General features: G+C 34.8%; 1 protein-coding gene across 1 annotated transcript; it reads right to left on the reverse strand.

Moving 5' to 3' along the window:
* Positions 1–439: 439 nt before the first annotated feature.
* On the reverse strand, positions 440–1233 carry LOC110721361. Its single transcript, XM_021900498.1, has 2 exons — positions 744–1233; positions 440–615 (listed from the first exon to the last, which is right to left on the reverse strand). The coding sequence occupies exons 1-2, from the start codon at positions 1231–1233 to the stop codon at positions 440–442; spliced, it is 666 nt and encodes a 221-aa protein (XP_021756190.1).
* Positions 1234–25271: the final 24038 nt, after the last annotated feature.

The raw sequence follows: 25271 nt of genomic DNA on the forward strand, positions 1-25271 counted from the left end.
AGGCATGATCGTCCTCAAGAATGATTTTATGCATACAAAAAGAGGGATTAATACTCTTAATATCATCAATGGTGTACCCAATAACTTTTTTATATTTTCTCAAAACAGTGAGCAGTTGCTCCAATTCTGTGTCATTAAGCTCAGCATTAATAATAACAGGGTATGTATTATTAGGACCAAGATATGCATATTTAAGAGTAGAGGGGAGGGGTTTCAACTCCACCTCGGGAGGCGTAGTACTCTCCCCAACACTCGATGCACTAAGGACTTCCTTGATTGGAGCAGTGATTGGATTGGCTTTTGCTTCCTCAAGTAGGCTTGTGTATTCCCTTGTTTCCCAATCTTCATCATTGACACTCCCCATCAACACCGTTTCAAATGCATCTTCCATTTTAATCAAGGGGAGTTGCTCACGTTGTAAATCATCAAGGACATCCACTTAACAAATAGTCTCTCCCATGGAAGGAGTTCCCATGGCATTCAAGAGTGAATACTCCATTTTCTCATCTCCTACTTCAAAAGTGATTTTACCATTCTTCATATCAATGATTTCTCCCGCAATGGCTAAGAATGGTCTACCAAGAATGATAGGGACATGTGCATCCTCCTCCATTTCTATCACAACAAAATCACATGGAATAAAGAATTTTCCCACGCGTAGAGGAACATCTTCAAGTACACCCAAAGGAAACTTGCACCCATTTAAAGTTTCTTGCAATTAGAGAGCGACATAAGACTCACACTTGCACCAAGATCACACAATGCCCTGTTGATCTCTATATCTCCAAGTTTCACCGGAATTGAATAGCTACCTGGATCGCCTAATTTCTTAGGAAGTGTGTTTTGCAAAATTGCGCTACACTCTACAGTCAATGCAACTGTAGCATTCTCTTCTAGCTTCTTCCTGTTAGAGAGCATATCCTTTAAAAATTTTGCATAAGATGGAATCTCGGATACTGCATCTAAGAATGGAATGTTGATGTGAAGCTTTTTCAGAATATCAAGAAATTTTCCATACTTTTTTTCTAATTTGGCTTGGGCTAACCTCTGCGGAAAAGGAACTCTTGGCACATATGGAGCAAGAGGAGGAGTCGTTTCCTTTGGCTCTTCCTCAATCATAGTACTATCAACGGCCTTCCCATTTGCGCCTACCCCTTCAACAACCTCCTTTAATGGCTCCCTGACGGGAGGATCTTCCAACTGTTTTCCACTCCTCAAAGTCACGGCATTCATATGCCCCTTTTGTGGCTGCTCTGTTAGACCTAGAAAGGTACCCGGTGTCTTTGAAGATTGGCTAACTTGATGAGCAAGTTGGCTTATCTAATTTTCCATGAGCTTGTAACTGTTGGATGGAATTGTTTGTTGTGGTGATAAAGTTCTCCATCATTAGCTCAAGGTTAGATTTTTGAGGAGCTGGTTGCACAGGTTGCATGGGTTGTTGGACTAGAGGTGGTCTTGGTTGGAAACCAGGAGGTGCATTATAATTGTTGTTTCGAGGTGGTGGTGGAGGTGGATTTTGTTGGGCTTGGGTATTCTTGTAGGAAAAATTTGGGTAATTCTTCCAACCTTCATTATATGTGTTAGAGTGGGGGTCATATGCCCTTTTGGGGTTAGAAGTGTAGAATGCATTGGCTTCCTAGATTGATATCTCATTTGAATTTTGTGGGCAATTAGGTGCGATGTGACCTTGCACATTACACATTTGACAAATCTCAAGTAAGCTAACGGATGATCCAGCTTGGAGTATGTCAAACTTGCTTGACAATGCCTGCACAGAGCTAGTCAAAAGGGTTAGAGCATCAACATCTAATTTACCTCCCTTCTTCACACTAATTCGGCCTCCTGGGTGATAGTTATCATTAGCCGCCATCTTCTCAACTAGTTCCTACGCCTCAATTGGGTTCTTAGTCAAGAGAGAAACCCCAGATGCAGCGTCAATATAGATTCGGAACTCATGAGTTAAACCATTATAGAAGGTTTGGATCAACATCCATTCAGGAATACCATGGTGAGGGCATTGTCTCTGTAATCGCTTGAATCTCATCCATGCGTCATATAGGGACTCATCATCTGACTGCCTGAAAGTAGATAACTCGTTCTCAACCTTGCAGTCTTTTCCTGTCCCAAGAACTTGACTAGAAAAGCCTTCACCAGTTTATCCCATGCGTCAAATGAGCCAGAACCTTCATCTCTCAACCATTCCTTCTCCCTATCTCGTAATGAGAAAGGAAAAAGGCGAAGTCTAAGAGCATCATCTGTAACACCATTTAACTTCATAATATCGAAGTTCTCCAAGAAACTATCAATGTGACTCACTGGGCACTCATGAGATGTGCCTGCAAACGAATCATTGGAGATGAATTGAATGAATTGTGGTTTCAATTCGAAGTTTTGAGCAGTGACAAGTGGTCTGACAATGCTTGAAAGGAGTCCGGTTGTTGTATCAGGAATACCGTACTCCAAAAGAGATTTCGTGCCTTCTTCCATGTTTCGATTTCTCCATCTTCTTCTACCTCTTCGTCTCCTTACAGTTGCTTTGATTTTAGAGTCAAAAGGTGCTAAATCGTCTAACCCTGAACGTCATGTTTGCATGCAACAAAGAACTAAAAGAAGAGTATCAAAAACACAAGAACAATAGCCGAAGCAACAAATAAAGCTTAGTAAAAACGAAAATGAAACCGTTAGTCCCTGGCAACGACGCCAAAATTTGATAGGCGTGTCGCGTACCTAACAAAAATAAACCTAACCATTCCTTCTAACTATGTAGTCGGGCAAGTAAGGGTCGAATCCCAAGAGACTAAGTTCACCTAATTAATCAGACTCAAGCAATCACTAAGCAAGTAACCAATCAATAGTGAAGAACACTAATAACTAATATATCTAAATGGCACAGTTAATCTAAATAGAGCGATAAATCAATGAACTAAAACATCCAAGATCAAGCATTACCACGAATATAATTAACGCATTAATAAATCTAACCACAATAACAAATCAATTGACAAGAGAAAAAGCATTCCCTAACAATACCAAAGGTCTCTCCCGAGTTATCAATGGCTTCCCAAATTAACTATCAAGCATATTTCCATGGAATCAAGAAAATAAGGGACATTAAACACAATACTTAACTTCCTAATCATGCAATCATCTACTTCCGTGATGATCTTCAAACCCTTAATTGAAATACCCAAATCCCGTTAATACCCAACTTCCATTGCAATAAGAACAAAGGGATGATAACAATACTAATTATTCCTAATCTAGCATTGGCATAAACACAATCAATTAAGCATGTCAATTGGGATTATTATTGGAGAATTTAAAGACTCAATTCATGTATCAATCATATTCGGGTTCTGCAAGATCCCGGATTATGAAATTACTCACACATAATAACAAAAATAAATAACAAGATTCAATGAAGAAAACATAATTAATGAGCAATGAAAAGTAAAAGTAAAAGAGAATGGATAAATACCAATTGCTTCAATCGAAAGAATTTGAATTGTTGTAGAACAATAATCTTCACTAAGGAGTAGGAATTAATTGCTTAAAGAGAGTAAACTAGGGTTTTAAAAGTAGTTCTAATATTAGGGAAATAATAAGTTGTCCTCTAAATGTGATTACAAGGGGTATTTATACCCCTAAAAAAATAGAATTCCGTAAACACTTAATGACGGTCACCGCGCAACAGTGCCCGGTCAGACCGGGCAAGGCCTGCCCGATCGGGCGGACGAAGTTAATGCCTCCTACTCTGACTTTCTTCTTCTGCCCGGTTAGCCTGGGCACCTCACGCCCGGTCGAGCGTGCGTAACAGCTTCAAGAATGAAGCTCTAAAAGTAACTCTTCACTGCCCGGTCTGCCAGGGCATGACATGCCCGGTCGGGCACGTGGGATCAAATGATTATTTTTCGTAGTTAGCTCTTCCTTTCTTCGCCCTAGCATCCAGGGTATGGGATGCCTGATAGGGCATCGGGGAAATCTTCATTCTTCACTCAACAACTCTTCTATAATCATTCAAAACAAGTCCAATTCATCTAAAAAATCTCCATATTCTTGTGAAGCTCAATAAAATAGATCGAACACACTAGAGAAGAGATTGTTAGCGAGAAATGGCTCCGTAGAGCTCAAAACCATGCAAATATACTCTATAAAACCAGGGTGAATCATGGTTTAAAACGCATACATCACATCACATCACATCGATAATCATGGTTTTTTTTTTTGGTACAAATTTTTTAATGTTGGTTCCGTTGTTGTCGTCACCCACCACTTAGTACCATTAAGCTACTTAATCACATTTTTTTTAATTTTAATTTTATATAATTAATCCTATCTTCTTCATTAACCAACCAATAATGATTGCTAATTGTCCTAAATTAGTGTTTACGGAAAATGAATTAGTATTATGGTTTAATTAATACAAAGTACTATTGATATCAAGATTTATTATATATAAATAAATTGTAAATATGATATTTTTTCCGTTCTATAAAATCTTTAATGTGAAATGATAAATTTTTAATAATTTAAATCCTAAATTACTATTCATTGTTTGACCATATCTTTTATTTCGATAGAATCACCAACCTCGTTTGATATAAATTAAAATCCTATGTAAATAGAAATACTATTCATTGTTTTAAAAATATTGGTAAACATAAAAATACTAATTTAAACATAGGATTTTAAAAATTAAGCTAAAAATTACCCGGCCATTGATGACCAAAATTTAACACAAAATTACTAACACAAAATTCGCTTGATGGGGTTCTTTATTGATACGAAATTTTTTTGTATCGTATGATGTGTCAATTTATAATGGTAGGTATCACAAATTTTAATTTAATTTAATTAACGAACAATTTGTATTTCTTATCATAAATACTATCAAAATTTATCTAATAATGATAGGTATCAAACTTCATTATAAGCGTTTATCATTTAAATATTTCTTAATATATTTTTTTTGGATTTCTTATACTCGTAGTTGAATTAATAATTTATCTTTTCCTATATTTTTACTTTATTTGTTTTCATTAAAATAATTTAATTCGTGGATTATAATCTACGTGGCATTAAAATTTTAGATATATCAAATCTAATTTGTTACTTTTATCTAGGTGGCGACATAATTTTTTAATTCAAAAATAAAATACAAATCTTTCTTCTTATTGGTCGAAATAAGTATATTTCTTACGTGGCGCTCCGAATGCTCTCCAAAAATGCCTACTTTATTTATATATATTAGATTACTTCCATAAATAATAATAAAAAAAAAACTTATTTTTAAGGTCTTGTTAAAAAAAATTTAATATTTAGCAAAAATATTTTGAAAAATTGGCTTAAAAATAATACTAACTAGATGATAAATCTTAAGAAAATATATTTTCTTTAGGTTTTTTTTTTTTTTTTTTAAAAGAAGATATTTTCTTTAGTTGGATAAACTCCATTTTTTTTTAATTATTTGATTTATTTTACTATTTAATAATTTCAGAAAAAAAATAATAATTTAATAAACCGTTATTGCTTATTACAAAAGTATAATTTTATTTTTTTCAATATAATTTATAATACGACTTTATTCTTGTTTTGTGTTATCTAATATGACAATGAATTTATTAAATATGAATAAATTGTAAATATGATATTTCATTTGTTACACATTAGGATAAATTCTTTAATGGAAAATGATTTTTGTTTTTTTAAATAAAAAATTTAAATCATAAACCATTATTCGTTTTTTTATAAAAATATCATCTCATTCATCGGATGTTTAGATGATAAAACCATTAATTCAAAAGATAATTATTTTATTAATTTAAATCCTAATATCAAAATCTAATATCATCTCAATAATAAATAAAGCCGGTCTCGGAGCCAGGCCACGAGACAACGACACTTGGCATTCTAGTTTTTCCCAAGTGTTGCGCCACATAGGCGATAAATAGGTATTATTTGACACGTATGATGCTAAGTAAGCGATTTTTAGAAAGACTTTTTAAGATAAAATTGTTGTATAGTGTTTTATTATCGATAAAATTCTAATATTTCATATATACAAAATTATTCATAACTTTTAATAAATATCCTATAACTCAATTCTATTTCCATCATCAAATTCTTTTCTAAAAGTTCTTTAAAATAAGATCCATTTATAATATATTCAATAAAAAACTTTTATATGTAGCTGTCAAACCATGTCACCAACTATTATAATAGTTACTTCGTTAGTGCTATAGGGGTTACTTGGTCAATGTTATAGTGTTTACTAAATTAGTGTCATAGATAGGGGTTACTTAGTCATTGTTAGAGGTTACTCAGTTAGTATTACAGGGGTTACTCGGTCAGTTTTATAGGGGTTACTTTGTCCGGCCAGATGGTGTGGCTAGCCGCATACAAAATGCATTGTTATTTAATTTATTTTTAAAAATAGAGAATTAGTAAAAATAAGTTTTAATCAATAAAAATAATTTTAGTTTGGTAAAAATACTTTCAGTTAAGTAAAATAATTTAGGTTCAATAAAAATAATTTCAAGTCAATAATAACATAGATATCTTATTTTATACTATACTATTTGAATAATCCTTTTTGATAAATTAGATATATTTTCAAAAAAAGTACACTATTATATAAATAAGCAATATGATATCGTATGTCTAAATATTATCCACATTGTCAAAAAGGATTATAGGACCGTATTTAACATTTAAGCCAAAAAGTTTATATTAAAATTTTATCAACCATCCGGGCATCGCCCCTGCACAAAACTAGTATATATATAAACGGGAGTTTTTTCCCAATAATTTAGATAGCCTCCTAGGATTTTTATTTTAAAAAATTATTAGAGCGCCATGTAAGATTAGAATTTTTAGAGCGTTACGTATAGGATTATGCCACGTAGGATTGTTATTTTAAAGCGCCACGTAAGATTAAAATTAAAAATTTTGATTTATTATAAAAATAAAATACTATCTTTTTAAATTGGAAATTTTATCTAAAAGAAAATAAACAATTTATTTTATTGCGTATATATATAAAAAATACTATTAAACTTAAAAAAAATGAAATTCACGTTCAATTGATATTTTAAAAAAATTGGATTAGATAAAAAAAATAATGAAAATATGACAAGTGATTATAATAAAATATTTTATAAAAATATAATAATAAAAAAAATTAAATCACATTAAATTATATAAAAGGGAGTTTTTTCCCAAGATTTTATAGAGCCACCTAGAATTTTGATTTTAAAAAATTATTAGAGCGTCATGTATGATTAAATTTTTAAAGCATTACGTATAGGTTTATGCCACATAGGATTTTTATTTTAAAGCATGACGTAAGATAAATTAAAATTTTAAATTTATTATAAAAACAAAATACTATCTTTTTAAATTGGAAATTTTATCTAAGAGAACAGAACAATTTATTTTATTTTGTATAGATAAAAAAATACTATTAAACTTTAAAAAAATGGAATTCACGTTCAATTGATGTTTAAAAAAAATTGGATTAGATTAAAAAATAATGAAAATACGACAAGTGATTATAATAAAATATTTTATAAAAATATACTAATAAAAAATAAGAAACCACGTTTTATTTAAAAAAATATTAGTTTTCTCTAAAAAAATAGTTTTAAATTAAATACAAAAAAAGAAAGAAAAAATCATTGAAATTACAAATATATCCTGTATCTTTTTCTAGAAAAAAATTGTTTATCATTTATCATTTATTCGTCTTAAAGATTAAGTTCTACGTTAACAAAATAAAATTGGCGAATGAAATTTTAAAGTTTAAACTAATAAATATAAAATATTATCTTTTGATATTTGGAATTTCATCTAAATATATAACGAATGAGAGAAAATTCACAATTTATTTTAAAATAAATAAAATAAAAATATTAAATAATAATATGATATTCTACGTACAATGAATAAATAAAGTAACAAATTTTATCACGAACATAGGAAAAAAATATAAGTTGTAAAAAATACAAACAAAACGTGCATCACACGGACTTCATCTAATATAATTTATACAGTAGTTTTTTAAATAATTAAATCAATCCTAATATCTAATGATGATTTTTAATTTTTTTTTTAAAGATAATTTTTATTTTTTTTAAATAATTTAAATCCTAATAAATCACTATTAAAATTTTTAAATCTTATTCGTCATTTTTGTTTAGGTGGTGAGTGAATTTTTAATTCATTTTTTGAAAAACAAGCCTAATATTTAATTGGTCGAAATAATACTTTTCTTATGTGGCACAGCGAATGCTTCCGAATTTTTTTTTAAAGTTTTAAATCATAAATCATTTTGTTTTTTTATAAAAATATCATCTCATTGATCGGATGTTTAGATGATAAAACCATTGATTCAAAGATAATTTAAATTATTTTATTAATTTAAATCCTAATATCAAAATATAATTTATACAATATTTTTTTTAAATAATTTAAATCCTAATATCTAAAGATGTTTTTTTTTATTTTTGTAAAAGATAACTTTTAATTTTTTAAATAATTTAAATCCTAATAAATCACTATTCGTTGTTTTTTACCTACGTGGAAAATTTCTTAAATCTCATTCATCATTTTGTTTAAGTGGTGAGTGAAATTTTTAATTCTAAAGTAAAATGCAAATCCATTTTTTAATTGGTCGAAATAATACTTTGCTTATGTGGCGCGCTGAATGCTTCCAAAAATGTCTACTTTATTTATATGCTAGTTTTGTGCCCTGAGCGATGCCCAGGTTGTTTATTGAATTTTAGGATAAACCTTTTGGCTTGAATGTTAAATACGGTCATGTTATCACTTTTGATGATGCAGGATATTTAGAAATGTGATATCATACTTAAATTATATTTACTAAACTTAAAGTATTTTTACCGATTAAAACTTATTTTTACTAACTTTCTATTATTTTAAATATATTATAAATGGATCTTATTTTATAGAATTTTTTAAAACGAATTTTATGATGGAAATAGAACCGAGTTATTAGATTTTTATTAAAAGTTATGACTAATTTTGTATATATGAAATATTAGTAGTGTATCGACAATAAAACTCTATACATCATTTTTATCTTCAAAAATCTATTCAAAATTTGATTATTTAGCATCATATGTGTCATTATAATACCTATTTGTTGCCTACGTGGCACGACACTTGGCGAAAAAGTGGAATGACAAGTGTTGCTGTCTCGTGGCCTGCCTGCGAGACCGGCTTTATTTATTAGTGATATGATATGCTATACTAGGTGTGAAGCCCGTGCGATGCACAGTTTTATTTTTGTAATTTATTATTATTATTATTATTATTGTTGTTGATTTAAAACAGATAAAGTCATGAATATGAAGACATTAATTATTATTATCATCGATAAACTATTGCAATTAATTAAAAACTTCTTTTTATTAATAATTTATTTTAAAATCAATTTGTCAGGTTCAAACAGATTATACGTCTTTAATTCTCCCTCTTCTTCATCTCTATGTAGATTCTATTCTTTTTTGGTAGTTCTACTACATGTATCTTGGAACTCCTGCAAATGATGCTGGCAAGATTATTCTATGTAGAGTATATCCTTTTTCAGTAGTTTTGGTACATGTATCTGGGGCACCCGATTAATGATGGTGGCAAGTTTATTCTTTTTTCGTCTCCAACCTTAGTTGTATCTTCATTTACCATTGCATCCTTTAGTGTATTGTAAATTTCATTTATAAGTTTTGGCTGATGTTGTCGGATATCCTCACCATATGGGTAAAGCAAAGTGTATTATAAAGCCATGAAGCTTGAGTCTCCGACTATGAAAAGAAACCAATTCATATTTTTTCTATGTATTGTGTGGTTAATTGGTGGTGCATGTAATGTGAATTAAATTAATGCCTATTTATAAGAAAATACAGTAAATCATATCTTCTCAACATAAAGTTATTAGTTCAAGTGGAATAAGTACACAAATGAGATAAAAGAATAAAGCGATAATAAGAAAATAAATAAGAAATACCTCATTCTCTGACTCTTGCTCAATATCACATGATCTTCCTTATGGGATGGTTGAAAACCATTTCATAGCAACTTTGACAAGAATATCATCAACAATAAAATCAGCACGAGACTCGCGGAGTCAGAATTCTACCGTTTCTTTAAGAATATTTTTTTTGGATTCAAATTTCGATAAATTCAAATCTATCACAAGATAAGGATACCTAGGCACACCTACCCAACACCTAGATAATGTTAAACGTGTACCTCTTAAATCGATTTTTAATCTTTGAAATTTATTTTCTTTCTCAAAGAGTATGCTCTCTTCAAAATTATAACCCCTCATAAGTGCTGCCATAACGAGCAACAATTTTCCCTTTAACATTTAGTTGACTGCCTTTTGTGAAAAAATTCAACATTCACAATACCATATATGCATGACAAATGGTATAACAATATACCGTAAAGCGAGAATACCAAAATCAGTATAAATATGTTCTATCTTGACTCACTCAAAACCAACCATATCCTCATCAAAACCATTAAATTTACCAACTCCTGATACTTGTAATTTAGCCTTTATCTCGAATGCTTCGGAAAAATCTTTTTGTACAGGTGACCTGGTATCAAGAGAGGAGGCTAAAGGGATACTTGTTATTACGAACGTTCCCAACTAGCTCCTCTCCTGATACTTGTTATTACGAACGTTCCCAGCTGGCACCTCTTTAGCAGCTTGTTATTCCGAACATTGCCAGCTGGCACCTCTCCTGATACTTGTTATTATGAACGTCCTTTAGTAGCTTGTTATTACGAATGTAATAACGTTCCCAACTGGCACCAGGAGGACGTTCCCAGCTGGCACCAGGAGGACGTTCCCAGCTGGAGGTTCCCACCAGGAGGTTCCCAGCTGGCACCAGGACGTTCCCAGCAGGAGGTTCCCAGCTGGCACCTCGACGTTCCCAGCTGGCACCAGGACGTTCCCAGCAGGACGTTCCCACCAGGAGGTTCCCAGTTGGCACCTAAACGTTCCCAGCTGGCACCCCGACGTTCCCTGGCACCATGAGGTTCCCAGCTGACACCTCTTTAGCAGCTTGTTATTACGAACGTTCCCAGCTGGCACCACTCCTGATACTTGTTATTATGAACGTTCTTTAGCAGCTTGTTATTACACACATAATAACGTTCCCAGCTGGCACCAGAAGGACGTTCCCAGCTGCTAAAGAGGAGGCTAAAGAGGACAACCGCTAAAGAGGAGGCTAAAGAGGAGAGGTGCCAGCTGGGAACATCCTCCTGGTGCCAGCTGGGAACGTTCATAATAACGTTCCCAGCTGCTGAAGAAGAGGCTAAAGGGATAAAGGCTAAAGAGGAGGCTAAAGGGATACTTGTTATTACGAACGTTCCCAGCTGGCACCTCTCCTGATACTTGTTATTTAGTATCCCTTTAAAGCATTCGAGATAGAGGCTAAATATGATAAGAGGCTAAATATCCCTTTAAAGCATTCGAGATAGAGGCTAGAGGCTAAAGGGATACTTGTTATTACGAAAGTTCACAGTTCATTAACACTCCTCTTTTAGTTTTTGAGGCTAAAGGGATACTTCGGGAGTACAATGACCACCACTACAATTACAATAGTAGATACAATGTATTTATAGGATAGTCTACACTAAGTACCCTTAACATTGGTACTTATACTAATCCTAAAATACCCCTCACACTGATATTGTGTTTGCCTCTCGTCTATTCCTCTCTCACTACTACAGCTATTGTGCTCTCTTTCACTTTGAGATGCACTCACTGTTTCTACCCTCAATTGCTAGCTACTACATCTTGCTAGCTCCACTTCCTCACAATGTGTGCCGTCTCACACACACCCTTCTTCTAGCTAGCCTCACTTCCACGGTGGTGTGGCTTCTCACGCACACTCACTTCTTCTTGCTAGCAAAGATTTCATTTACAAATTCAGGAAAAGATGCAAATCGATTCTCTATACACCATATCAGACCTTAGCCAAAGGCTGTTTCTATTGAAGGAATTTTCAAGTTGCTTGATTTCGAAATATCTGAACTGGAGTCTTCTTTGGAAGAAAGTTGGTATTCGATAACGAAGACAGGAGAAACATATGATACGCCCGGCTTTGTTAGCAGGGCTTTGGGACGGCATGGGCGTCATGTCTATCAATTTAACTTAGACGATGAATGTGCGAGAAAAGCACTTAGCCAATTTGAGGAGTTGGATTTTACCAACAAATTCAATATTCTTCGCAAGTTTTCAAATTTTTTCTATTTTATTTGGAAGTTTTCGATCATTGGTTTTTGTTTTGTAGACTATATTTTGGAAGCTTAGTCATTAGTGATATGTGGACTGTATATATTTTGTTTCCAGTGACTGATTGTATTATCGGGTGTTATTTGACAACTGATTATATAAGAAGCTCAAGGGGTATTTGTTTCTGGTCAAAGGGTTTTTGTTTCCAATCATTGGGTGATATGTGGACTATATCAATTGGTTTTTGTTTCCAGTTATTGGATATTTCCAGTCATTTATCAAAGACAAGTTCTGCTTTAAATCTCATTTGTTAATTTTGCGATATATTTTTAATTTTAATTCCAAAGAAAATATAAATGTTTTTTTCGTTGGTATTTGCATATGTTATATTATCTGTGGGATATTGGGATATAATTTTTAATCTGAAAAGATTTTTATTTTTTTTTATTATTTAAATAACTTAAATCCTAATCACTATTTTTGTTTTTTTTTTTACTGGCATAAAAAGTAAACCTTGAATATCATTCGTTGATGCATGGTTCTTTATTTATATATAGTTTAATTATTAAACTCAAAGTCAGGACCATATATTTGATGGTCATGGTTCGTTCAAAAAAAAAAAAAAGATGGTCATGGCTCATGGTCATGTGTAGGACTTTAAAGATGAGACAATAAAAACTTGTAACACCAAAAATGTTTGGAGTATAATTTCATCATAAAATTTCAAAATAAATACCATGCTAAGAAACATAAATTTGATGATTATAGGTAGGTAGGGGTTTTGACCACCATTATGATCACATTGAAAACTTTAGATCATGTGAGAAGAGCTCTTATGGTGAGAAGGGTGAGAAACAGCTGTGACCCTTGGATTAAGCAATGTATGGTCAAGATTAGATCTGATTTTTTATTTTTTTTGTTTCCCCCTTCTTCCTCCCGATTCACAGTTCCTACATCTTTTCAATTTTGATTAGCTTCAATTTATATCTCCTCAAGCATTCATCAATGGCATCCAAAACCTCACTATCCTCATCCTTAAATCTTGACATGCTCGTGCTTAATATCATGCCTAGAAAAATAAAATCAATGCAAGCTCAAAGAAAAACAGAGGAACGACATAAAAGTAACCCAATCTCACTCCTTAAATCTCTTCCCTCAATTTGTCACTCCTGCATTTTTCCCCAAATTATTTCATCCTAAAACCCAATTTTCTACCCACTTTCATTAAATAACCCCTTTTTTTTGTGTGTGTGAAACTTATTCTCACGTAGTTTCCGAAAAAAAAAAAAAAACTTATTCTCACCTCTACGATGAACGAGAATGATGTAATTTGTTGGCTATTTGTTAAATTTGTCGTAATTTGTAGCATGAACAATGGTGAATAACATCAATGGAGAATCTAGAATGATGGGTATTTCAGATAATAATATGCATGTCAACTGTAATGTTGTTCAATTTACCCATAATACTAATGTACCTTTATTGTATTGTCAATGTATCTATAATGTGATCCCAATGTATTAATTTTTCAACTCTCGCCCTACTGTGGTTCATGCTTTTAAGCATGGCATTCAAGGAAACGAAGTTAGAGAAAAAGAGTCGCCAACAAGTTTTAGGAACTTGTAATCCATTCACGGGTGTGAAGGTTACACCCCCATTCACGATCACGGAGATCGCTAACTCCACAGTGGTCCGAAACCATGACTGGATGTTCGGGGATGATGATACGAATCCAACCTAAAAGAGATTGAACCCGCCCTAAATAGGCATCAACTCAATTCTTATGATATTCATGTGCGCTTTTCGATCAACATACATACATTAAGTTAATCCTAAACCTGTTTAATCTGTGTTAGTTGATTATTAATGCACAATCAAGTCTATTATTGGTGATCACTTGAATTAAAGTCATATTGGATCTAAATTCAATTATTAATTATCTTATTAGGCGTGATTTCAAGTACAAATTCCTTTTAAACCTGCAAAAAGGGACGTGATCCAAGCAATAATAATAAATCATGAATAATCAAGCAATAACAATAAATCATGAATAATCAAGCAATATATGACTAACACAACAATCATCATAATAACAACATCATCAAAACATCGTTAATAGTAAGATCCTAGGCATGATACTAAACGGATTAATAACAAACCCTAGCATGTCACTAATAACAAAATCAAAGCGTTATCCTAAACATGATACTAACAATCATAAAAACATCCTAAATATGATACTAGGAATTAAAATGACATCCTAAACATGATTTCTATTCCAAAATCAAATAATAGTAAAAAGGGTGATTTAATTACTCACTTTGATGCCTTAACCTTCTTGCTATTAAAACAATACACACATTAGTAAAGTTTAAGAAAGTTAAATCAATAAAGTTTATAAATTGTTGGGTTTTGCAGTGTTCGACACCGTGCGGAACCAAAACCCGAAAACCGGGTCGCATGCATAATAATTACAACATAAACAAAAGCATGCAAATAAATAACACAAACACATAAAGAAAAGAGAGAGAAAGAAGCTCATCCTTGACGTGTGCTTCGCTCACTAATCGAGCTCGGACTTGGAAAACTTCAAGCCCCGCAAATGCAAGACCTCCGACGTCTCACACCCTCGATTACCGAATCGGCCCCTACCCCGTAACTTAGACGGGGCTAGACCAAAATTACTTAGAGTTTACGAACTAAGGTTTTCTCACACTTTGGGAGATCCCTTAGGGTTCATCAACTCAAGTGAAATTCTCAATACCCAACGATTGGTATTTATAGGGAATTGTTCCCAAGATTTCCCATCATCTTTCCTTGTGGGAGAATTGGTGAACTGCCAAAAAGAATGAATTAATTTAATTCAAATTTAAATTAAAATGGCAAAGCAATTAGCAAATAACAAGTGTCACAAGGAGAGCAAGGGAGTAGGTGAGGACCACACCTCCCTTGTTTCCCAAGCAAACCGCCTCACTTAAAACGGGCCTAATAGGCGCGCGCCAGCTGGCGAGCTGCCTTGGCAACCAAGGCTGCCTCGCTGGCGCCTGGTGCCTTGGCTGGGCCTGCCAGCCGGCCCACGCGATAGTATCCCCACACCAGCAGGCCTCACATTAATGTGGGCTGCTGTGCGCAGTTGGGCGTTGCTATCGCTAGCCAACCCCAGCGAGTTGTTGTTGCTGCTACCTCGCGCAAGGCCCAACGAGTATCACTTGCTGCTGTCCTTGCTTGCGAGGGTGCTTGGCGCATGCGTTTGGTGCTGGCATTGCTAGCATGCCAGCATGCATGCTTGAGGGGCTAGCGCTACTAGCATGTGCGCTCGGCCAGCTCGCCCATGCAGCACACACATGTGGCTGCTGGGCTTGCGGCCAAGCCATGCACATGGCTAGCAGCCTTGCTAGCCTAGCCTGCCTAGCCCTCGCATGGCTAGGCCATTGCAAGTCTAGGAGTTTTGCGCACGTTGACTTGTTATTTGACTAATTTTTTTTCGTCTCGTCGATTCCTAAATTCGACTCGACTTTCGATGCTCGGCTTTGACGCTCTAAGCTCGGAATCCGACGTCTTAGTTCATAAAATCTCTATCGACTCATTTAATCCTTCGAATTAATTTGTCGCTTTGGTTCAGTTACACGATTGGGTGTGACCTGAAGGGTTCAGTCAAGAGCAAGTTGTAATATTAATCATACATTAATATTATTGATGGGAAGCAGCTAGGCATTCCGATCACTTGACCTCATTGAATAATTAGCTTTCCTAATTAATTCCGAACCCTCTATCGGAATAATACACTTATTCGAAGGACACCATTCCTTTCAATCTCCAACTTGTCCTTCCAGACAAGTGTGATGTTTGTGTATAGCGTGTTTCTTATATCACTTAATGCCTCTTCATGAATTATAAGGTAAGATTCTTCGTCATCCTTATTACGTCCAGAATTGTTTCTCGATTTTCGAGTTCGACTGTCAATAAGCAAATGACTTCTAAAATCCATCTGAGCATGGCCATGCACTTTCACAGTCTCGCTATTCGAGAGGCCTTGTAAACAACAAAGACATGTTCCCAGTCTTGCATTGTTAACTTCCCTTACTAAGAGACCCTAGCCCTCCGAGTGTTGCCTTTATAACCCCTTGTACGACAGACGTTTGACAATATCAAAACGGACTAGTACTAAAAAAAGAGAACTAACAATACTCATGGTCGAGGAAATTATTAATATACTTATGACGATTGTTAAATATCTTAAAGTATTCTCATAGGTCGATCCGGTATAGTTCCCAACTAATACATGTTTAAATGATTTATGACATTATTGTCCTTGTAGCACAAGAAACGGTGCTATAAATCATCCTACACACTAATCTCACGTGGTCATTAGTCGTCAAATTTTCAAATAACCTCGATTAGGGATAATTTCGATATGATATTCAACGTTCACTTAATAGGTGTTTCTTTATCCAAGACATTGTCTTGGGACCCTATTTTGAATATTCTCAAAACGAATGGACTCATTATTTAATTTCTAAACCACAATTAAATAGAAATGGAAAAATAATTTGCGAAAAATTAAGATTCTCCATAAATGAATGGTTTAACTTAATGTTTTACATTAAGATCTCCACAACCTAATAAAAACACACAAACAGGGAAATCATAGCCAATCTCCAATATTCCTGATTCCTATTGCCTCAACATGCTTGTTGTGTTTCACCCGAGGCAAGGGTTTAGTGAGTGGATCGGCTTCATTGTTGTCCGTTCTAATCTTGCATATTCTGATTTCACCCTCAGACTTCCATTCCCTTATCATGTGAAATCACCTCATGACATGTTTGACTTTCTGATGCTCCCTTGACTCTCTGGCCTGAGCAATAGCCCCACCATTATCACAATAGCGGTATATTGTGAAGGAATTATGTCTTCGTCAAGTGCAATTACTAGATATATAATGGATCAAATCATGGAGATAATTAAGTTCGTCCATTTTGGTCGTCGTTATATCATAGCTAGAGGTACTAACGATCTTTGGGCTAGTAAAATAGGCCAAAACCCAATTGGACGGATCCTATAAGGTCACACAAAGGGCCTAGATCAAGCATAAGAGGACGAAGCCCATGATGGGCCTCATCACTCTAAGTGGCCGGCCATAATGGTTGGTTAGGAAGGTTTTGGGCTTCCTAACCTAGTCTAATTATAATAGGATTATAAATAGACTAGGTGCTTAGGTTTTTACACAGAACAATTTGAATGTTAAGATGAAACCCTAAATAGCAAACACGAAACCAGACCCTCTCAAACCTCCCTCTCACTCTCACGGCTCTCCTCCTTGGTGTGCGCCGATTGTGTGTGCTCGTGGTGGTGGTGTTCGTGTGGTGGTCAATTTTCCAAAGAAGGTAGTGATCGCGGTTTTTCCCTTTCACTCGACCAATCTAGCATTGGTGGACGTTTGATCAAATCCCGTGGACTAAGTAGAGGAGTCACGCTGGGGGCTATATTCTCTCCCTGATTTGCTGATTGAATAGATACGTGGAATTCACGCTTCAAAGGTATAATTATGTGATTCTTGTGTGTTATGCATGTGATCCTGATTTAGGTGCGTATGAATATGATTCATGGAATTTCGCTTATAGTACCTAAAAGTCCTACAGTGGTATCAGTTAGCCTCTTGCATGAACACACTTGATTATAATAATACGATTATTTGAAGTCCATGTTCATAATTTTATAATCAATTAAGAGGGAGAATTAATTTAATTATGGTTCAATTATTATATTAAATGTGATTTAACTCTTGGAATTGATTAAGTGTGATTTAATTTTGCTCAAAATAGCCATGGAAGGATCGAAATTTTGCCCTAATTTGATTCAAAAATTTCGAACATTATAAGCCTTGAAAATCCGATTTTGTGTGCTTGTTTTATTCAATTTCGTTTTAAATATGTTTCATAATTTTAATTAGATTGATTCATGCATTAAAAATGTTTTGTGTATGATCATCAATTTAATTTTAAGAGTTAGAATTAAATTGGGATTATGATGAACCCTAATTATTAGAATTGAATGGGATTTAATTTAAATTATTGGACCAATTTAATTCAATTTTTACAAATGTTGTTTTAATAAAAAAAAAAGGGTTTTTAAGGGCGACAACCGCGGTTGGGTGGCGTAGCCACAATGGTTATCGTCGCTACTGTTTCAAGAGGGAAGGGAAGGGAGGGGAGGCGGTCCGAGAAGTGGTTGGGCAGCAGCTGTGCAAGCGTTGCATGCTGCTGCTGCTCGTTGTTGCCCCTGCGGCAGTGGCTGCATAAAGCAGCCAGTCACCGTAGCGTGTGGCACAATTTTTTCAAACAAAGAAAAAAAATCCTGTTTTTTAAAAATATTTTGAGATAAAAATCAGAATTTTATTTTTGGGATAAAATCAAATTTTCAAAAGGTGATTAATTTGATGATTATCCATAAATAAGTTGTTAAATTTGGTGATTATCCACATTTAAAGTAGTTAATTTTGAATAAAATCAGTTAGGATATTTTGAGCATATTCCAAAAGCATAATAATTGATTTAAATAATCTGATTATCCCATAATTAGATTAGGAAATAATTGATTTTAAAATTGATTGGCTAGTAATTAGGATAGAATCTCCTAAATTAGTTAGGATAATCATGAAAAATAAATATGATTATCTTTCTATATTAAAATAAGATTTGATTCTATCTCATGCCATATTTAAAATATATGATATTCTAATGGATGGCAATGAATAATATATGGTATTATCTAATTATGATTAAAAATATGAGATATTTTAGGAACTGCGTTGCCTTAATTATGAACATTCGATGTTGTACTTTAGGCAAGTATGTTGAGTGAATTTATTATATGGCACTTTTTATAATATATAATATTATGTTACTATATATAGACTAGTATGGCCCATAGATTCTAGATACGATCTGCGCATCGTGATGTATTTTTATAATCTAAATATGGTCTGCGTACTGTTAAGTATTTTTGTAACTTTTATTTAAAGTAAATAGTTTAGTTATTTAAATAGTTTAGTCCAAAGAAGCCCATGAAGTGAAGGCCCAAAGGAGAAAGGTGGATGGAGATCCATGAAGGTTCAAGTGGGAGTTTTTCAATTCTAGTTTTCTTAAGACTAAGGGGCCATACTATGTCATGTTTTATTTATGCATTAGTAGATTGTGCATGTTAGATTTTATTTATGTTGAATGATGATGCGCTAGAGTTCACTAAATAATCACAACATAATAAATCTAGGTCCCGATTATATTAAGATTGCTTTTCCAATTAGATACCCAACAACCCTTCGATCATGAGTGATGGGTCTGCCTCTGCAGGGTGTCACTTGTTATCTTAGGTAATTTGGGGTGGATCACGTTCTACACATTTAGTTGGTTATGCTCAACAAGGTTACCTAAAGCGTTTAGAACCTTGAAGCAAAGGGTAATAATTAAACATGTGATGGTTAATTATTCAACCAAGAGTTACAAGAGTTGTAATTAGTAAAGATTTAACTCACCTTGAAAATGTAATGCTTGATGGTAGGGCCTCAGTCCGATCAACTATTACACAAATAAAGAATCTTTGAATCACTTAATTCAATTGGGATCATTTAATATTGAATAAAGTGCTTTAAAGTAACCTATTTAATTTGTTTATGGTACTTTAATTTTATTAAACATGATTATTAAACTTTGCCTTATTCTGTAATAGATAGGTAGTCGTAACAACAATGACAATAATATTTACAATCTTCGACCATTCCTTGAGAAGGATAGGTTGACAGGGGACAACTTTTCCAACTGGGAAAGAATGCTGAGACTTGTTTAGAAATCTGAAGTAGAGAGGATGTCATTGACACCCCATTGCCTGCACCTTTGCCAGAAAACGCTACTGAGGCTCAGAAGCGTAGGCATAAGGAGACTCTTAATAGGATTGTGCCTATCACTTGCTTAATGATTTTTACTATGGAGCATGGCCTTCAAAAGCGTTTTGAAGATCAAGATGCATATACTATCATGCAAGAACTTAAAACCTTGTTTAAGAAACAGGAAAGAGTTGAGAGGTACGATCCATCGAGAGATTTTGGACTGTAAGATGGAAAAGGGTGCAACAGATCATGTTTTCAAAATGGTCAGCCTAATTCAAATTATGGTGAAACTAGGGCACCCATACAGTAATGAGATGGCTATGGACATCATTCTCCACTCACTTCCAGAGTCCTTTAACCAGTTTATAATATTTAATATGTCTGATGCTGAGAAGACTATGAATGAGTTTCATGTTATGCTGGTTAGTGCAGAGAAACAAATCCCCAAGGACGTTAAGAAAAAGGTTCTTATGGTCCAAAAGGGAAAGGGGTTCAAGAAGAAGGGGTAAGGGGAAAGTCCAAGAGCAAGGGAAAGAAAATTTCCAAGGCTCCTGAAAAGCCAAGGCGAATCCAAAGCCTAAGCCTGCAAGTGAAAGTGAATGCTTTTACTGCAAGAAGAAATGGCATTGGAAGCGCAACTGCCAGAAATATCTTGACTTCCTCAAAAAGAATGGAGCATCAACCTCAGGTAATATATTATAAATATTTTAACTTTCACTTAGGTATGTGATACCAAGTTGCAGTGCTAACATTATTCATGTTGTGCAGAAACTGCAAAGAAGTGAGGCTAGCGTGGAAATGGAGCTTAAGGGTGCACGAGAAGTGTTCAAGTGGCCAGGAAAAGCTTCATAGTTTTAATTTCTGATTAGTTTATCCTAAACTAACGATCTTTGGGTCGTCGTCAAGTGCAATTACTAGATATATAATGGATCAAATTATGGAGATAATTAAGTTCGTCCATTTGGGTCGTCGTTATATCATAGCTAGAGGTACTAACGATCTTTGGGCTAGTAAAATAGGCTAAAGCCCAATTGGACGGATCCTATAAGGTCACATAAAGGGCCTAGATCAAGCATAAGAGGACGAAGCCCATGATGGGCCTCATCACTCTAGGTGGCCGACCATAATGGTTGGTTTGGAGGGTTTTGGGCTTCCTTACCTAGTCTAATTATAATAGGATTATAAATAGACTACGTGCCTAGGTTTTTACACAAAACAGTTTGACTGTTAAGATGAAACCCTAATTAGAAAATACGAAACCAAACCCTCTCAAACCTCCTCTCTCTCACGGCTCTCCTCCTTGGTGTGCGCCGGTTGTGTGTGCTCGTGGTGGTGGTGTTCGTGTGGTGGTCAATTGTCCAAAGAAGGTAGTGATCGTGGTTTTTCCCTTTCACTCGACCAATCTAGCATTGGTGGACGTTTGATCAAATCCCGTGGACTAAGTAGAGGAGTCACGCTTGGGGCTATATTCTCTCCCTGATTTGCTGATTGAATAGCTACGTGGAATTCATGCTTCAAAGGTATAATTATGTGATTCTTGTGTGTTATGCATGTGATCCTTATTTAGGTGCGTATGAATATGATTCATGAAATTTCACTTATAGTACCTAAAAGTCCTACATATTGGTCCCTTTATTAAGGGCACAACACCAAGTTCACCAACGAACTTACAAATCCAAACTACCTCCTTAGCTGCTTCAAAAGCTGCCAAGTATTTGGCTTCGGTTGTAGAATCTGCAGTCGTGCTTTGCTTAGCACTCTTCCAACTGAACGCTCCTCCATTTAGACAGAACACATATCCTGATTGCGATTTGAAGTCGTCTTTGTCAGTCTGGAAGCTTGCGTCTGTTTAACATTCAACAACCAAATCCTTATTCCCACCATAGACTAGAAATTTATCCTTGTTCCTTTTCAAGTACTTTAGGATATTCTTGGCTGCAGTCTAATGGGCCTCTCCTAGGTCTGATTGGTATTAGCTCGTAGCACTTAAGGCATACGATACATCCAGCCTTATACATATCATGGCGTACATGATCGATCCAATAAGCGAAGCATATGGAATCTGACTCATTCTCTCTCTCTCATCAGGTGTCTTTGGACACTATTTCTTGCTGAGAGTTATGCCATGAGACATGGGTAGGTGGCCTCTCTTGGCTTCTACCATATTGAATCGTGCCAGTACCTTATCAATATAAGTACTTTGGCTCAATCCAATTATCCTCTTAGATCTATCCCTGTAGATCTTGATGCCTAATATGTATTGTGCCTCTCCCAAGTCCTTCATTGAAAAACACTTTCCAAGCCAAGTCTTTACAGACTCCGGCATTGGAATGCTGTTTCCAATAAGTAATATGTCATCGACATATAAGACAAGGAATGCGATGTCACTCCCACTGACCTTCTTGTAAACACAAGACTCATCTGGATTCTTGATAAAACCAAACTTGCTAATGGCTTCATCGAATCGCAAATTCCAACTTCTGCTTGCCTGCTTTAATCCATAAATGGACTTCTTAAGCTTGCATACCTTCCCAACATTGTTTGGATCTACATAACCTTTGGGCTGTGTCATGTACACAGTTTCTTCCAAAATGCCATTAAGGAAGGCAGTTTTGACGTCCATTTGCCATATCTCATAATCATAATATGCGGCAATTGCTAGGATAATCCAGACGGATTTAAGCATGGCGACTAGCGAAAAGGTTTCATCATAATCACCCCGTGAATTTGCCTGTAACCTTTTACCACCAGTCTAGCTTTGTATACATATATAACTCCATCTTTGTCGGTTTTCAATTTGAAAATTCATTTACAACCGATAAGTGTATAACCTTCGGGCAAATCAACCAAGTCCCAGACTTGATTTTCAAACATGGATTCCATCTCGGATTTCATGGATTCTTGTCATTTTGCAGAGTCAGGACTCGTCATAGCTTATTTGTATGTCGCTTGCTCATCTTCATCCATAACTAGAATGTCTTGATTCTTGGTTAAGACGATACCGAGGTATCTATACGGTTGAGACCTTGGCCTTTGCGGCCTACGCAGGGTAGTAGATTGAGCATTTGTATTGTCAGTTTGACTCTGACTTTTATTAACGGCTGCTTCCAAAGCACTTTGATTGTCAGTTTTGTAAGTTTGACTTTATTGCTCATCTTTTTTAACTTCATCAAGTTCGATTTTCCTCCCACTTGTCATTTTGGAAAGATGCTCCTTTTCCAAATAGACACCATCTCGAGCAACAAATACTTTGTTCTCAGATTAATTGTAGAAGTAATACCCCTTTGTTTCTTTTGGATACCCCACAAAGAAACATTTATCCAATTTTGGTGCAAGCTTGTCGAACATGAGTCTTTTTACATATGCTTCACAACCCCAAATCTTAAGAAAAGACAAATGTCGAGGTTTCTTCGTCCATAATTCATATGGAGTCTTTTGACAGCTTTTGACGGAGCGCGGTTCAGTGTTAGTGTCGCGGTTTGAAGTGCGTGTCCCCAAAAAGAGATAGGAAGATCGGTAAGACCCATAATGGATCGAACCATGTCTAACAGAGTTCGATTTCTCCTCTTGGACACTCCATTCCATTGTGGAATTCCGGGAGGTGTCAATTTTGAGAGAATACCATGTTCTTTTAGATAGTCGTCGAATTCGTAGCTCAAATACTCGTCACCTCGATCCGATCGAAGGGCTTTGATTTTCTTGCCAAGCTGATTTTTCACTTCACTCTGAAATTCTTTGAACTTCTCAAAGGATTCAGATTTGTGCGACATTAGGTAGACATCGCCATATCTATTATAGTCGTCCGTGAATGTGATAAAATAGCGATAACCGTTTCTTGCGGTTGTGCTTATTGGTCCGCATACATCCGTATGTATGAGTCCTAATAAGTCACTAGCCCTTTCTCCTAACTTGAAGAATGGGTGTTTTATCATCTTGCCAAGTAGACATCCTTCGCAGTTTTCAAACTACTCTAAGTCGAATGAATCAAGAATTCCTTCTTGGAGGAGTTTCTTGATGTGTTTGATGTTTATATGGCCTAGACGACAATGCCACAAATAGGTTTGATTCAACTCGGTGGTCTTAACCCTTTTGGTGGTATCATTAACATTATAAACCTGTTTGTCTAGTGAAAGCACATAAAGGCCATTTTCTGAATGTGTCGTACCATATAAAACATTGTCAAGATAAAACGAATAAGTATTGTCCCTTATCCGGAATTCAAAACCTTTGGTGTCCAACGCCGAAATTGAAATAATGTTTTGGTAATGTTTGGAACATAATAACAATCTTCAAGTTCTAAAACAAGCCCGGAGGGTAAAGACCAATAAGCACAACCACAAGAAGTTTGTCTCATTAAATTTCTCCTTGTCGAGAATTGAGCGGAGAGAAAACTGGTTGTTGTTGGTGTTAGTAGTAGACATTTTTCTACAAATGAAAGAATTTGCAATGAAAAAAACCATTCATAAAACGAATAAAAAAGAAATTTAAAGCATATATGCAAACTTTCAAACTTATTAAGCGTTTTATCCACACATTTAAAATTATCCCTTTTAGGCGAGAATAAAAGGATTCCAAGACCTCAAAAAGTGATTAAGCATGCTTTGGCTTGTTTTAACACTTAATATTTTAAGGTAAGCAATTCAATTGCTAATAGCTCTAAGATATTCCTGGTTTGATAAAACGTCGCATCTAATGCTTTCTTGATGTTTATCTCCATTGCCACGACATCTAAGGACTCCTTACTGATATCGTTGAGTTTAACCAAAACTAAAGCGTATACCTAGTATACCTTACGTCCCTAGGAAAGTAGTAATGCCTTGCTTTGGCATAACCCATTACTATTCACATCAGTTCGGTAAGTGTCATTTTGGAGTGGCAAATTTTAACTCAATTTTATAGGGACTTAGGGTTTCTATGTTGGTTGATTTAAGTGAACTAATTTAATCCTTCAACATTCGAAATCCTAAACATGCATCTAATATCGCAATTATATATAAGCAAAATATATATAAGTCATAAATAAAGATGCATTGGCAAACTAGCATGAGCCCCTTGAAACTTGAATCTTCATATCTTCAAGGCCTTCCTTACATCTTCTTGGCTTCGTCTCTTAGAAACGCC

Source organism: Chenopodium quinoa, unplaced genomic scaffold (genome assembly GCF_001683475.1).
Source record: "Chenopodium quinoa cultivar QQ74 unplaced genomic scaffold, ASM168347v1, whole genome shotgun sequence".
In the NCBI taxonomy this organism is placed as follows: Eukaryota; Viridiplantae; Streptophyta; class Magnoliopsida; order Caryophyllales; family Amaranthaceae; genus Chenopodium; species Chenopodium quinoa.